Source organism: Chaetura pelagica, unplaced genomic scaffold (assembly GCF_000747805.2).
Source record: "Chaetura pelagica isolate M959 unplaced genomic scaffold, ChaPel_1.0 scaffold731, whole genome shotgun sequence".
Taxonomy (NCBI): domain Eukaryota; kingdom Metazoa; phylum Chordata; class Aves; order Apodiformes; family Apodidae; genus Chaetura; species Chaetura pelagica.
The window spans coordinates 74,784-88,689 of record NW_009952155.1 but is presented as its reverse complement, the minus strand read 5'-3'; the positions used below and the strand labels follow the sequence as shown (position 1 = coordinate 88,689).

General features: G+C 53.2%; 1 protein-coding gene across 1 annotated transcript in view; it reads right to left on the bottom strand.

Moving 5' to 3' along the window:
• The window catches only part of LOXL2 (lysyl oxidase-like 2), a 49,647-nt gene extending 41,497 nt beyond the window's left edge, over positions 1-8,150 (bottom strand). Inside the window, 2 exon segments of the mRNA XM_010007161.1 lie at positions 4,841-5,016; positions 7,808-8,150. Of these exon segments, the coding sequence (XP_010005463.1) occupies positions 4,841-5,016; positions 7,808-8,150 (519 nt within the window).
• Positions 8,151-13,906: the final 5,756 nt, after the last annotated feature.

Here is a 13,906-nt window from a genome sequence, read left to right as displayed (position 1 = left end):
CGCGCCCCTCAGCTTGTCTCCCCCAGACCTGGACCCTCATCTTGTCCCCCCCAGACCTGGACCCTCATCTTGTCTCCCCCAAACCTGGACCCCCATCTTTTCCCCCCCAGACCTTCCCTCACAGACCTGATCCTGATCTTCTCTCCCCCAGCCCTGACCCTACCCCAGCCCTTCCATCCTTCACCCCAGCCTGAAACCTTGCCCTGTGACCCAAGAGAAGAAAGGATCAGACACTGCCCCTTCCCACCAGGGAATGGAAAAGCTCAAGGACAGGAAGAGATATGACATAACCCTCCAAATATGAGCTGGGACAGGAAAAGCCTCTCTCTGAGCAGACATATAAACCAAGTGGTTTATGGTGATGGAAAATCTCATCCTATATTACTTATCTGCAGCATTTCCAGGCTGGGGGATGGAGGGATCTGTGTTGTCCAATAAAAATAAACTCAGCTCAAGGGCTATCGTGTTGCTTTTAAAAGAGTGTGAACTCCCTGCCTGCCAGATTTGAGGAAGCAAGAGCAAATTGGAGCCCAAGTCCATGTGCACAGCCCCCCAGAGCTGGAGCCCTGGCAAAATGAAGTCAGATGTTGTCTTAGACCTGCTGGTTTTCCACCTTAAATCTCAGCAGCCTCTGGGAACTGAGCACTAAAGGGGCTCTGAGGCACTTTCTGACTGATGGATTTGAGCTGGTCTGGCTGTCCCTGGCAGTGGGAACACAGAGTTCCCTGTTAGGGAGAACTAATGGCAGGGGTTTGGTGATGGGTTAACCAGGCACAGGTTCCCCCTGAAGCCCTGGCAAGAGGGAAGCAGGAAGGAACTGCTCCTGTTCCAGCCCAGGTTCCAGCCCAGCACGTGAATGGACACATCTCCTGGCTGCAAAACCAGTTTGCAGAGTCAGATCCATTTGGGAATGGTGGAAGTTGGTACAAATGACTGTGGGGAAGCACCAGGGGAAGGAGCAGTTTCATCCAGAAGCTCTGGGCATCATCCTGGAGCAGGTTTGTTGGGAGCACAGCCTGAGGGGGGGGGAAGCAGCTCCAGGGCAAACTGAAATACCCTGCACTGAAAAGCTCAGGGGGACATTTCATACAGTCAGGGAATGGGTTGGGTGGGAAGGGACCTGAAAGCTCATCCAGATCCAACCCCCTGCATGGCAGGGACACCTCCCACCAGCCCAGGCTGCTCCAAGCCCCATCCAACCTGCCCTTCAACACCCCCAGGGATGGGGCAGCCACAGCTTCCCTGGGCAACCTGGGCCAGGCTCTCACCACCCTCACACCAAAGAATTCCCTCCTCATCTCCAACCTCCATCTCCCTCTCCCAGTTTTTAGCCCTCAGAAGGGGGTGCTCAGCACCCTGGTACCAGGCAACACGAATGCACTGAACTCCCAGATGTGTTGTCCAGGTTTTCCTGAACTCCAAACACTTTCCAGAGTCCTGGAAGTTCACAGCTCCATGTTCCCTGCTACAGATCATGTGCAGAGAAGGGCAGAAGGTGAACCCAGAGATTGCAGATGTTTTCTCTTCCAACCTCTTGTATGTGTGGCACTTGCCCAGCAGTTCTGTGCTTGTAGCTCCAGTGGTGACTTGCAAACAGGATTCCAGCAATGCCAGGTTGTTCCCTGGTAGGTGGGCACTCTGGGATGCCATGGCTGAGTTTTGGCAGGCAGTGGCTTCATCCTGGCTCAAACCAGGACATCTGGGACAACTTAGGGCATCACCTGCCTTGAAAGCTGGGTATCCTAAGCACCTTGCTGACCACACAGACATGAAGGGTGTGAATGAAATGGTGGGATCAGACAGAAGGGGGTTTAATCCATCTCCTTCCCAGCTCTTCCCTCCTGGACCCCAGGTCCTGCCCTTGCAGGGAGCCCCTCTGCACCCTCAGCAGCTGGAGTCTCTGTCCTGGAACTAATGGAATTGCTGCAGAGGAGCAGAGATTGTCCTTGTCAGGGCATGTTCCTTGGCCTGTCACAGTGAATCAGCACCAAAGATGTTCAACCAGATGTTTCCTTCATGCCTTGTAAGGCTGAGGAGGGATTTGCTGCATTTATTTGCCTGGGAGGAAGGGAGACCAGGAACCTGTTCTTGAGCATCCCCCCCTTTCACAACCAAAAGGCTTTATTCTGTCTAGTTTCTCCCCTCTTCTCCCTTTCTCCTGGGCAGAGCTTTCCAGCCCTCATCCCATCCCTCCCTGCCCTTGTCCCAAGTCCCTCCCCAGCTTTCCTGGAGCCCCTTCAGGCCCTGGAAGGTGCTCTAAGGTCTCCCTGGAGCCTTCTCTTCTCCAGGCTGAACACCCCAACTCTCCCAGCCTGTCCCACAGCAGAGCTGCTCCAGCCCTCAGATCACCCAGCCCATGCCTTCATCCATACATCACTCCCAAGAGCTGCCAGGAGATTGGGAAACTGACTTTTTACACCCATTTCTCCTAAGCCTGTTGACTCAGGCTCCTGGTACATTCATTCCTTCAGCCTCCCAGCTCATGTCACTGACCACATGTGGAGCTGAAGCCCCCACACAGCACCAACCAGCCCCCAATTCCCCAACGTGTTCAACTCATTACTCAGCCTCCAGTGCTTGGCTCATGGAAAAGCAGAGCCCTCCTTTGATGATTCACATCTGAGGCATCTCAGAGTGAAGTGACCTCTGTCTAGACTCTCCAGCATCTTTCCTTCCAGGGCTGTGTTTTAAGGCTTCACTGTGGCTTTGGGGAAGCCACATCTGCCAAAGCCATCACTGCTGTTCCATGAGCTCCTCTCATTCCCTGAGGAACAACAGGGTCATTGAGAGAGGAAACCTGGGAGCCCTCTGGAAAGCCTCATCTCCCTCCTTAGCCAAAATTGAGGTCATGGCAAGGAGAGGTTCAGCTGTCATTCCATAGAATGGGTGGGAAGGGACCTGAAAGCTCATCCAGATCCAACCCCCTGCATGGGCAGGGACACCTCCCACCAGCTCAGGCTGCTCCAAGCCCCATCCAACCTGCCCTTCAACACCCCCAGGGATGGGGCAGCCACAGCTTCCCTGCCCAACCTGGTCCAGGATCATCAGTGTATTTCTCTTCCAGGGCTAAACCAGAACCTTTGGTGTTGATATTATAGAATCATGGACTATTTTGGGTTGGAAAAGACCTGAAAGCTCATCCAGATCCAACCCCCTGCATGGGCAGGGACACCTCCCACCAGCCCAGGCTGCTCCAAGCCCCATCCAACCTGCCCTTCAACACCCCCAGGGATGGGGCAGCCACAACCTCTCTGTTCCAGTGTCTGTATTTGCACCCCTGCAAGAGGAGCCTCCCATGGGGGTGTGGGATGCTGCCTGCTCACCCATCCTAGTCCTTCCTAAAGCCTCAGCAGGACCACAAAAGGTTTGGCTGAGCACATTGTCCTCCCTCTCTGCAGCATCCTGCCCTGCATGAGCCTCCAGTGGAACAAACTGGTGGAACAAAATACTGGGAGACCCTTTCTGAACCAGCAGCTGTGAAGGAGCTGCTCAAACCATTTTCTTTTCAAGTGAGAAAGGCAGCTGGATCCATTGTTTCAAACCATGAACAAAGCCAAGAGCCAGCCATGGAAACCTCCCTGTGGGATGTGGCACATCCTGGATTCCCTGCCTGCTTCCAATGGGATCTGACTGTGCTCACTGGGGAAGCTCTGGGGTATAAACTGGGACCAAGAGCAACCACTGAATTTACATCCTGAAACACCAGAGCATCCCAAGCAAGGGAGATGTTCACCCAGTCCCCACAAATACTTTCCAGCTTGAAAAGCTAAAGGTGAAGAAAGGAAGCACATTGGGGTTTTTTTTCCTTCCAAGAAAGGAGATTTCCAGGCACAGAAAGGGCTCAACTTCTTCCCAGCCCAGCATCCCCCTGGTTCCTTCTTCTGCAGAAATCCCTGGGAGGTGATTCAATCTCTCCTTTCCCAAGTCTCAACCCCAGCCCACCAGTCTAACCCAGTCCCAACCCAGACCCTTTTCTCCAGGGACCAGCCCACGTTTTTCTCTCTTCAGTTCCTCCCAGCACTGACCCCCCAGTCCCACAAATATTTCCATGCAGGTCTCATTGCTCAGCCCAAGGGTGCAAAATCCTCTTGGTATCTTTATCCTTATAAATCCACCCCTCTGAAGTCATGGGTGGATTCACCTCCAGTTCCCACCTGCCTGCTGAGCCCACGGATCCACCAGAGACCTCCAAGCTGCTCCAGGACCCCAAGGGAGGCAACAAGGGAAAGAAAACTGAGCAGTCCTGTGAGCAGAGACACCCAGGGGTAAGATCTAGGGGTGCAGCACATCCTGCCCCTTCAGATCATAGAGTCACAGACTTCTGTGGGTGGGAAGGGACCTTCAAGCTCATCCAGATTCCACCCCCTGCATGGGCAGGGACACCTCCCACCAGCCCAGGCTGCTCCAAGCCCCATCCAACCTGCCCTTCAACACCCCCAGGGATGGGGCAGCCACAGCTTCCCTGGGCAACCTGGGCCAGGCTCTCACCACCCTCACACCAAAGAATTTCTTCCAATTCTGAAAACTGTGCAACAGGTACAACATTTCCTCCCCATTTCTTCTATAAAACCCCTTTCCCAATCCTTACTACACATACAATGCTCCCCACAGATGAAATTCAACTCTCAAAGTTGCCTCTTGGTTGGGATGGTTGGACTCAACTGATCTTGAAGGTCTTTTCCAGCCAAGATAACCCTGAGCTTCTATGATCTTTAACCAGCACCAAGAAGCAACATCAAGAGTTTCCTCTAGTGTCCAGCTGGGACAGGATGTGCAGCAGCAGCCACCCCTGCCCACAGAGAGCTCCTGAGCAGCAGCTTGTGCTTTGAAATGTCTTTACCTCTATCTGGTTGAGCAAGGAGTTGTCAAACTTGAAGCCAGGGATCCTCTTCTCACTGCAGACCACCCCCACGTCCTCACTGTGCTTGCAGTCACTCACTCCCCAGCCATTGGAAGTACAAGCTGCCAGGGTGCTCTCCTTGCCATTGCAGTGGACATTGTCCATCCAAATCTTCCCTGGAGGGGAAAGGAAACAGGGCTGAGACTCAGCAAGAGGAGGAGAAATCCAGATGGGGCTGACAGGAAAAGCAAGTTCAGCTGCTGGACTCTTGTATCAAGGGCAGAGATCCCTGCTAAGAGTGACCTGGAACCACCAGCTCCTTGGAACAGTCAGGAAATCATTCCTTCTGCATTTGAAGCTCCTGCCATCATTTCTCCAGCCCTCACTAACCCTTTTGCAGGAGCCACCTCTGAGGTTGGATTCAATCCTCTTCACTTTTCAAAAGCAGATATTTTTTTAACAAAAGCTTGAACAAGCCACCTCTGGTTGGAACCTCCAGGTACTGGGCTGGCAGGTCCAGTTTTCAAACTCTAATTACCACTTTCCAAACTCTAATTCACATGTCCATCTGCACATGAGCATCTGTGTGTCCATAGATACCTGATATTTAAAAAAACCCAGACCCCTCAGATCTCCCTCCTAAGATAAACAGGCAGGAACCAAGAGGTGCCACCTCCAAACTTCAGGTGATGTTTTCCTGGAGGCACCTGAGGGCAGGAGACCCAACAACATCCCTGAGATTCACCTTCACCAAGTGCCCATTTTCCCTTTGGAAACGTGCTGGGCACATGTTGCTCCCTGCAATTTGGCCCCTCAACTGCAAGGAGCCAATAAGCAATTCCCATATTTTAGGATCCCAGATGCTTTGCTTGTCTGGAGAACATGGACCTTGGACAGAAAGGGCTGCCTGAGCTTCAGAGCCACCAGGAGATCCTGGAGCTGCTTCCCTGGCACGGCCCAGGTTTGTTCCAGGAGGCTCAAGAGGTTCATTTGGTTCATCAGCAGAAGATGAGTCACAGAATGGTTGGGGCTGGAGGGAGCTCTGGAGATCAGCCAGTGCAGGATCCCCTAGAGCAGATCCCACAGGAACACACCCAGGAGGGGCTGGAAGGTCTCCAGGGATGGAGACTCCACAGCCTCCCTGGGCAGCCTGGCCCAGGGCTCTGCCACCCTCACAGCCAAGAAGGATTTTCTCCTCTTCAGCTCAAACCTCCTGGGCTCCAGTTTGTGCCCATGGCCCCTTGTCCTGGCCCTGGACACCCCTGAGCAGAGTCTGGTCCCCCCTCCTGCCACCCCCTGGAGATATTGATCAGCACTGAGGAGATCCCCCCTCAGGCTCCTCTTCTCCAGCTGAGCAGTCCCAGCTCTCCCAGACTTTCCTCACAGCCAGATGCTCCAGCCCCTCAGCATCTCAGTGTCCCTGGGCTGGACTCTCTCCAGCATCTCCTTGGCCTTGAGGAACTGGGGAGCCCATCTGGAGCTCTGTGAGCAGTTCTGGAGCCTCAGGAGAACCTCCCTGACCTGCTGGCCACGCTCCAGCTGGATCTGCCAGGCTTCTCATTGCTCCCCAGCCAGAAAGAGCCTTGAGGTGTGAGGAGGGTACAAATCCCCCTGCCCAGGTTCCTCTGCCTCAGGATTCCCCCAGCCCAGAGAACATCCCCTCCTGTTACATCACTCGAGCATCAGTTTCTGGTTTGTTTTCAAATGCCACAACCTCTTTCTCGCTGGGAAATCTCCTCTCCCACAAGAGCCAAAAATCCACAGCTTGGAACACTCAAGGTTTCACATTTCAGGCCAAGCACTGCTCAGGTCTGCTGGCTGTTGGAAGGGCAAGTTTGGAGGTGTGAGCATTAATGAGTGGAGCTAAGAGACACACAGCAGGTTCAGCCCTCATCCCTCAGGGTGCCAGGCTTCACGGCTGCAGAAACAAGTCCCTGTGGACCAACCCTGAGCTCACAGGATGCCCAGGCAGCTGAAGAATGGACAGAAAATCCATGGTCAGAAGTTCAGAGTCAGAATGAAGCAACCCACTGTCTGTCAATCATTGTAAACACACAACTTCATAAGGCTGCTGGAGTTCCAAGCTCTGGCACTGCATGGAGCAGTGATGATTGGAGAAACATGATTGGAGAAATCATGAGACACTAGGACAGGTCACCTGGGAAGTTGTTCCCTGGAAGATCATCCAGATCCAACCCCCTGCATGGGCAGGGACACCTCCCACCAGCCCAGGCTGCTCCAAGCCCCATCCAACCTGCCCTTCAACACCCCCAGGGATGGGGCAGCCACAGCTTCCCTGGGCAACCTGGGCCAGGCTCTCACCACCCTCACACCAAAGAATTCCCTCCTCAGCTCCAACCTCCAGCTCCCTCTCCCAGTTTTCATCCATTCCTTGGATGTGGCTTCTCCTCTCACTACAAGCCACAAACTGGAGCCCAGGAGGTTTGACCTGAAGGGGAGAAAATCCTTCTTGGCTGTGAGGGTGGCAGAGCCCTGGGCCAGGCTGCCCAGGGAGGCTGTGGAGTCTCCATCCCTGGAGACCTTCCAGCCCCTCCTGGATGTGTTCCTGTGGGATCTGCTCTAGGGGATCCTGCCCTGGCTGATCTCCAGAGCTCCCTTCTAACCCCAACCATTCTGTGACTCATCTTCTGCTGATGAACCAAATGAACCTCTTGAGCCTCCTGGAACAAACCTGGGCCGTGCCAGGGAAGCAGCTCCAGGATCTCCTGGTGGCTCTGAAGCTCAGGCAGCCCTTTCTGTCCAATGCCCATGTTCTCCAGACCCCAACCACTCTGTGACTCTCTCATTGAAGCTGTTTAACCCCATGGGACCCTGCCTGAAAGAGCCCCTGCTTCACCTGGAAGCTACTTCAGTCACCTTTGGAGGAAACACCTCAACATCTCCACCCTAAATTTGCCTTCCAGTCCAAGAACCCTTGGGTCTGCAGCCCCTGGGGGGTCACCTTACCTTCTCCTTTCCCATACTTGGAGCTTGGCAGCCAGGAAACTGCCTCCACGTAGCCCAGCTCCCTGCAGACCACGTGTGCAGCATGGATGGAGAAGTCATCATCACAGATGGTGCCCCACTCCCCACTGTAGAAAACCTCCACCCTGCCCTCGTTGTGCTTCCTCTTCTGCCCCGCCAGGCGCAGCTGGATCTTGGGGACATTGGCTGCTCTCTCAGGGGGCTGGTACACCTGGGGGGGTGGCTCGGGGAGGTAGGGCCAGTGTTCATACTGGGCAAGGCTCAGGGAGATGGACAACAGCAGGATCCAGCAGTGGTTCTGGGTGAAAACCAGGAATGGGGCCATTTCCAGTGCTCCCAGTTCTCGGAGGTGAAGTCGCTGGTGGAAGGTGCCAGTCAGTGCAGGTGGGGCTGGCCTGGAAGGAAAGGGAAGCTTGAGTCAGGCCTTGGGAACAACCTGGGCTTCCTACCCCCTTCTTCAGCAGGGGACAGAGCCACGGGACAGCCCATGGAGCCTGTAAAAAGCAAAGGAAGTTGTTTCTTCAGGGGGGTGGGAGAAGAAACTGGGAAAAAAAAAACCCACCCATGAAAACCAGTTGTAAGTTCTGGGCATCTTGTTAAAGAGTTGTAGCAGGAAAACTTGTCCAGAGTTAAATCTGGAAGATAAAATTAGCTGAAGGGGCTCCAGGAAAGCTGGGGAGGGACTTGGGACAAGGGGAGGGAGGGATGGGATGAGGGGGATGGATGAAAAGTGGGAGAGGGAGCTGGAGGTTGGAGATGAGGAGGGAATTCTTTGGTGTGAGGGTGGTGAGAGCCTGGCCCAGGTTGCCCAGGGAAGCTGTGGCTGCCCCATCCCTGGGGGTGTTGAAGGGCAGGTTGGATGGGGCTTGGAGCAGCCTGGGCTGGTGGGAGGTGTCCCTGCCCATGCAGGGGGGTGGATCTGGATGAGCTTTCAGGTCCCTTCCCACCCAAACCATCCCACAATTCTCTGCCTAAAGCCACACAGGTTCCTGAAGTCATTCCAACTGGAATGTCCCACAGGCACAAGAACACTGAGTTTCTGTATTGCTGGGACCTTCTGAAGCATCTGGCTGGTCCTGCTGAGCAGCAGCCCCAGGAAGGCTCCTTGGGAAGGCAGATGGAGTGTGGTGAGCAGCCCTGCAGGACCTCAAGCTCCCCAGAGAGGAGACAGGTCAGCCTGATGAACACAACATCCCACATTCCCCTTCTAGGTCAGGGGTTTTTTTTCCCCCCTCATGATACTCCAGAAAGCTCAATTTAAATATCCCAGAGGAGAAAAGGGTGGACAAAGTGTGTGAGCAGCAGGTCAGCATGTCTCCCTCATCCCTCCTGGGCCAAGGCAAACACTGAGCAGCAGCCAGCCCTGCCCTCAGCTTCACAGGGGGCTTTAGGGACCAAGGAATAACTAACAACCCACTTTCCAGGACTGTTTTCTCTTCCAACTCAAGCCCACGAGTCATTATCACTGAAGGATTTGAGCCAAAAGACACAACAACCATTTGGGGAAACCATTCTTGGCAGGATGGGAGAGTTACCAGCTCAGAGTGGTCCTGCTCCCTGAAGTGGGAAGTCATAAAGCAGACACCACTCAGACATGCCAGAGCCTTTCAAAAAGTCACATCTCATGGTCCAGGAGCATCTGGAGGGGAGGGGAAGGGCCCAACAGGCTTCCTGGTCACTTTAATTGGCACCAAGATAAGTGGGGGAGATGCTGATTTAGTTTTAATCACTACAATGGGTGTTGTTTTCACTCCTGGCAAATAATTCCTGAATCAGAGGCTCCAGGAGCCTCAAGACTCCAAGAGGGAACTGCAAAAGGGTTGGGTTTTGTTCCCCAAAAGCTCAGGGACTTCTGGAGGCAGGTAAGGCTAAGGAAGAGCCCCATGATTTACAAAAGAAGGGAGGCAAAGCTGGTGAGGGAGGGTCAATTGTCCCTGCTCCAGAGTGAAGCTGAAAGGAAACTTAATAAACCTGTGTGAACACAAGCCCAGGTCTCTGCTGAGATCACAGAGCATCATTTGTCATAGGATCATGGGATGGTTTGGGTGGGAAAGGACCTGAAAGCTCATCCAGATCCAACCCCCCTGCATGGGCAGGGACACCTCCCACCAGCCCAGGCTGCTCCAAGCCCCATCCAACCTGCCCTTCAACACCCCCAGGGATGGGGCAGCCACAGCTTCCCTGGGCAACCTGGGCCAGGCTCTCCCCACCCTCACACCAAAGAATTTCCTACCAATACTTAAATCCCCCTTCTTTCAGCTTGAATCCATTCCCTCATCTCTGTCAGGATCCTGGAAGGATCAGGGGGGGCTCCTTGAGGGGAAAGAACTGCAAAAACCTTCAGCAACCTCCCTTTTGATCCCAATTCCACCTGCAGAAGTGAATCCCAGAGGAATCCTCCAGGAGATCAAAGGAGCAGCAGGGCTTCAGGAGACAACCCTGCAGTGTGCCCTGCCAGCCACAGCTTTCCCTTCAGGTCATGTTACCATCCCCTCCAAAATACTGACACATCCAGGCATTAAGGGACAAAGCTCTCCCAGTGTCTGCACAGCCCCACAAATCAAACCTTCCAGACTCAGAGCTCTTGTTTATTGAGGTGCTGAAGAGAAACTATTCAGACTTCAGTCACCACCTCAGGAAAAGCAGGATCCAGTGGAATTTCAACATGGTGTTTCCAGGAGGAACAGCAGCTCAGGTACAATGGGGGAACTTCAGGAGCCCAGTGTGCCCATGGAGCCCACCCAGCACTGGGGGTCCAAGGAGCCAAAGCCAGATCTCCTTGGGCAGGAGGGACAGTTGTGGCACTAGGAGGTGAGACAAGACCAGTCTAGAGGATGGATAAAGCAGCACAGAAAGTCTTACACCAGTTCTTTCCCTCCCCAGCACCACAGGCACCTGAAATCCCCTCTCCTTAGCTCCAGGGTGTTAGTTGTGCTGCATCTGTAACCAGAGCAAACTGACTCCTCAGTGAGGAGTGAGAGGACAAGGGGGGATGGATGGAAACTGGGAGAGGGAGCTGGAGGTTGGAGATGAGGAGGGAATTCTTTGGTGTGAGGGTGGTGAGAGCCTGGCCCAGGTTGGGCAGGGAAGCTGTGGCTGCCCCATCCCTGGGGGTGTTGAAGGGCAGGTTGGATGGGGCTTGGAGCAGCCTGGGCTGGTGGGAGGTGTCCCTGCCCATGCAGGGGGTTGGATCTGGATGAGCTTTCAGGTCCCTTCCCACCCAAACCATCCCTTAATTCTATGAAGTCACTTAAAGAGCATTTAAAGCAGGGGCAGGATCAGACAGGAGGTCACTACAAACACACATCTTGGGCACCTTCCTTAGAAGCCACAAACCCACGATTGCAGAAGGAAAAGATGGCATTAAACCCACTCCTGCTGCTGTGCCCAGGACCTGAACACATTTTTAACTCTGGTCTCAAAAGCTGCACATGCTGAACAAGCCTTAGATTTGAGAGACAGGAGGTTTGTGCTGGCTCCTCCCTTGCCTGCAGGGATCCATCCTCCCTCATCCTCCCTTTAATTGCCTCCAGACTTTATTAATAGTGATGTCATCCTCCAAGTCTATATTTTGGTCTCTCCATTCAAAAGAATCCAAGACAGAAGATTAAAAACCTATTGAATCAAGTCAGTGGAAAAGCCAGGAAAACCCTCCAGGTCTCCTGGCTCCCCATCCTTCATTCAGGCCACGAGATGAGTCTCCAGCACCACATTCACATGTAATTTAAGGCTTCAAGACATGCTCCTGCTGCCTGCTGACTCAGCCCTTTTTTCCCAACTCCAGCTTTAAGTCTGGAGGAAGTCTGGAGTCTGGAAAGGAAGAGATGGAAGGAAGGCTTGAGGAAATGGGCAAGTGTCCTTACAAAACCACACTGAGCTTCAGAGACTTGACCAGGTGAATCTAACAGGCTGGTCTTCTCCCCATACCAAAAGCTTGAGTCCTACCAGCAAGAAGCCCTTGAATTTCACCAAATCAGCTCAGACCAACCCAGAAACACCAGCTTTCCTGCTCCCATCCTCATCCAGACACCAAAAGGAAACTCTGCAGTGACTGACTTGAGTCTGTTGGGGCTGGAGAAGCAGCAGTGCCCTGTTTGCTTCAGGAGGAAGAGTCACTCTCAGCCAGGAGAGCCAAACATCTGCTCCTCAACCACTTGAAATGCTACAGCCTGGCTCCTACATCCTGCCATTCCAGCAAACTGGATGGTGTCCTCCTTCAATCACCCTAAAGACACAGGCATTGTCCTCCCTACATCACATCCACATTCCCCTTCAATCCTGGGGCTTTTTCCAAGCTGCTAAAAACATCCCTGGAGGTTTTTCCCAAAGACCTCACCCCTGCCCCTCCTGCCCCAGCACTCACACTGGATCAGACTGGAGAACAGCCCATCTGAGTTCTCTTCCCACCTCCCTGAAGGATCCAATTTCCTATTTGAACCCATTTTTGGGGGTTGCTTTTCAACATCACCCTGCACTTACAACTAAGATCTCAAGACACCCATTCCTGCAGCAACAAGGACCCAGCACATCCCCTTGGGAGAAGCAGTTTCTCCTTGTCAAGGCTTTGCTAATATTTCATTCTTTAAACTCTTCTCCAGCTCCAACCAAGGAAACTCCACCAGTGGGGGTGGCTCAGAGGAATATTAAAGGAGGAGCCCTCAAGCAATTCTTTCCAGCCCCTACTCAGCACAAATTGAAAGCACTGCAATGTCATCTTGATGAGCTGATTGTAGAGATGATGAAGGATCTTCCTCTAATCTAAACTATCCCAGCCCTTAGATCTTGTCTTGACCTCCCACGCAGCAACATCTGTTTAATTGAAACAACAAAACTGACTCTCAAAGAAGGCCAAGCTCTTTGTGTGGATGGGGAAGGATCAGGACTCAACCTGGGCTGGGTTAAATCCAGACAAACATCCACCCTCTTTTCTTCTGTGCTGCAGCTTTTCAGGTGGATCCCACTGCAAACTACTGATGGGGCTGCTTGGGAAGGGGCTGGGAAAGCCAAAGCAGTGACCACAGAGAAGTTTCTCAACTCCCAACTATTTTGCAGTGGGAAGGAAACATCTGCCTTGAAGCCTTTTCCTCTGAAAAAAACCCAGAGGGGAGTTTTCAAGCTGCTGCTGGAGCTGAACTGGGAACATTGACCCAGTGCTGGGGGCATGTGGGTCACATTCTGGTCTAATTCAAGCAGACTGGAATAAGAAAATCACACCATGGGCTTTGCCTGAAGCTGGAAAATAGTTTATAGGTCTTTTTTTCTCCATCATTCTTGCATGTCTGTGAGCAAGAAAGGGGAGGAAAAATCCTTCCCTGGGTCACAACATCTTTGCAAAGTGACACTGAATGTTTCTGCTGCCAAGTCAAGGCTCAGGGGACAGGATTTAGAAGGAACATCCCCCTCCCAGCCTAAAGAAATGGAATAAATCCACGTCTAGTTGATAAACAGATGAGAAAAGGAAAATAAGAGGAGGGGGGGGAGAAGTGAAATCAAACCCCACAGCAAAAGAGGGTGAGAAAGGTTGAAAGTAGCTCCTCAAACCCCTTCATCTCTTCCCTAATGTCACTATTCTGGCTCGGTTTTACCTTGAAATTAGTGGTGGGCTGAGCAGGGGGTGAATTCAGTCTTGTCCTGCTTCATGAAGCTCTTTTCTTCCAGGCTGAGTCCTCCTCTCTGGGCTGGAAAATCTTGGCAGGCGGGGAAATACCGGCAAGAAGCTGCTGCCTCCTGGCACGTTTCCCTCGGGTTTGGTCCAGCAAACCCCTCCCCAGCCCCAGCCCCTCCTGCCCCAGCTCCTACCGGGTGATTTCATGGGTTTGCCTTGTAATCCGAGCGGGGATGGATGGAGCGGAGCGGGGGGAACCGGGAAGGAGGGGGGTTTGGAACCAAAAACGCTCCGTCGGGTGGTTCCTGGGGGGTAAATGCAGGGAATCCCATCGGTGCTGAGCGGCACAAGGGGGATCCTGGAGGGTTCTGAGCCTCCCAGAGCTGAGCACCCTCCAAATCCAGAGGGATGCAGGGTTTGAACAGCTCCCAAGTCACCCCCTGCTACTCTCCAGAGCTGGTAAGATTTGCAGCACC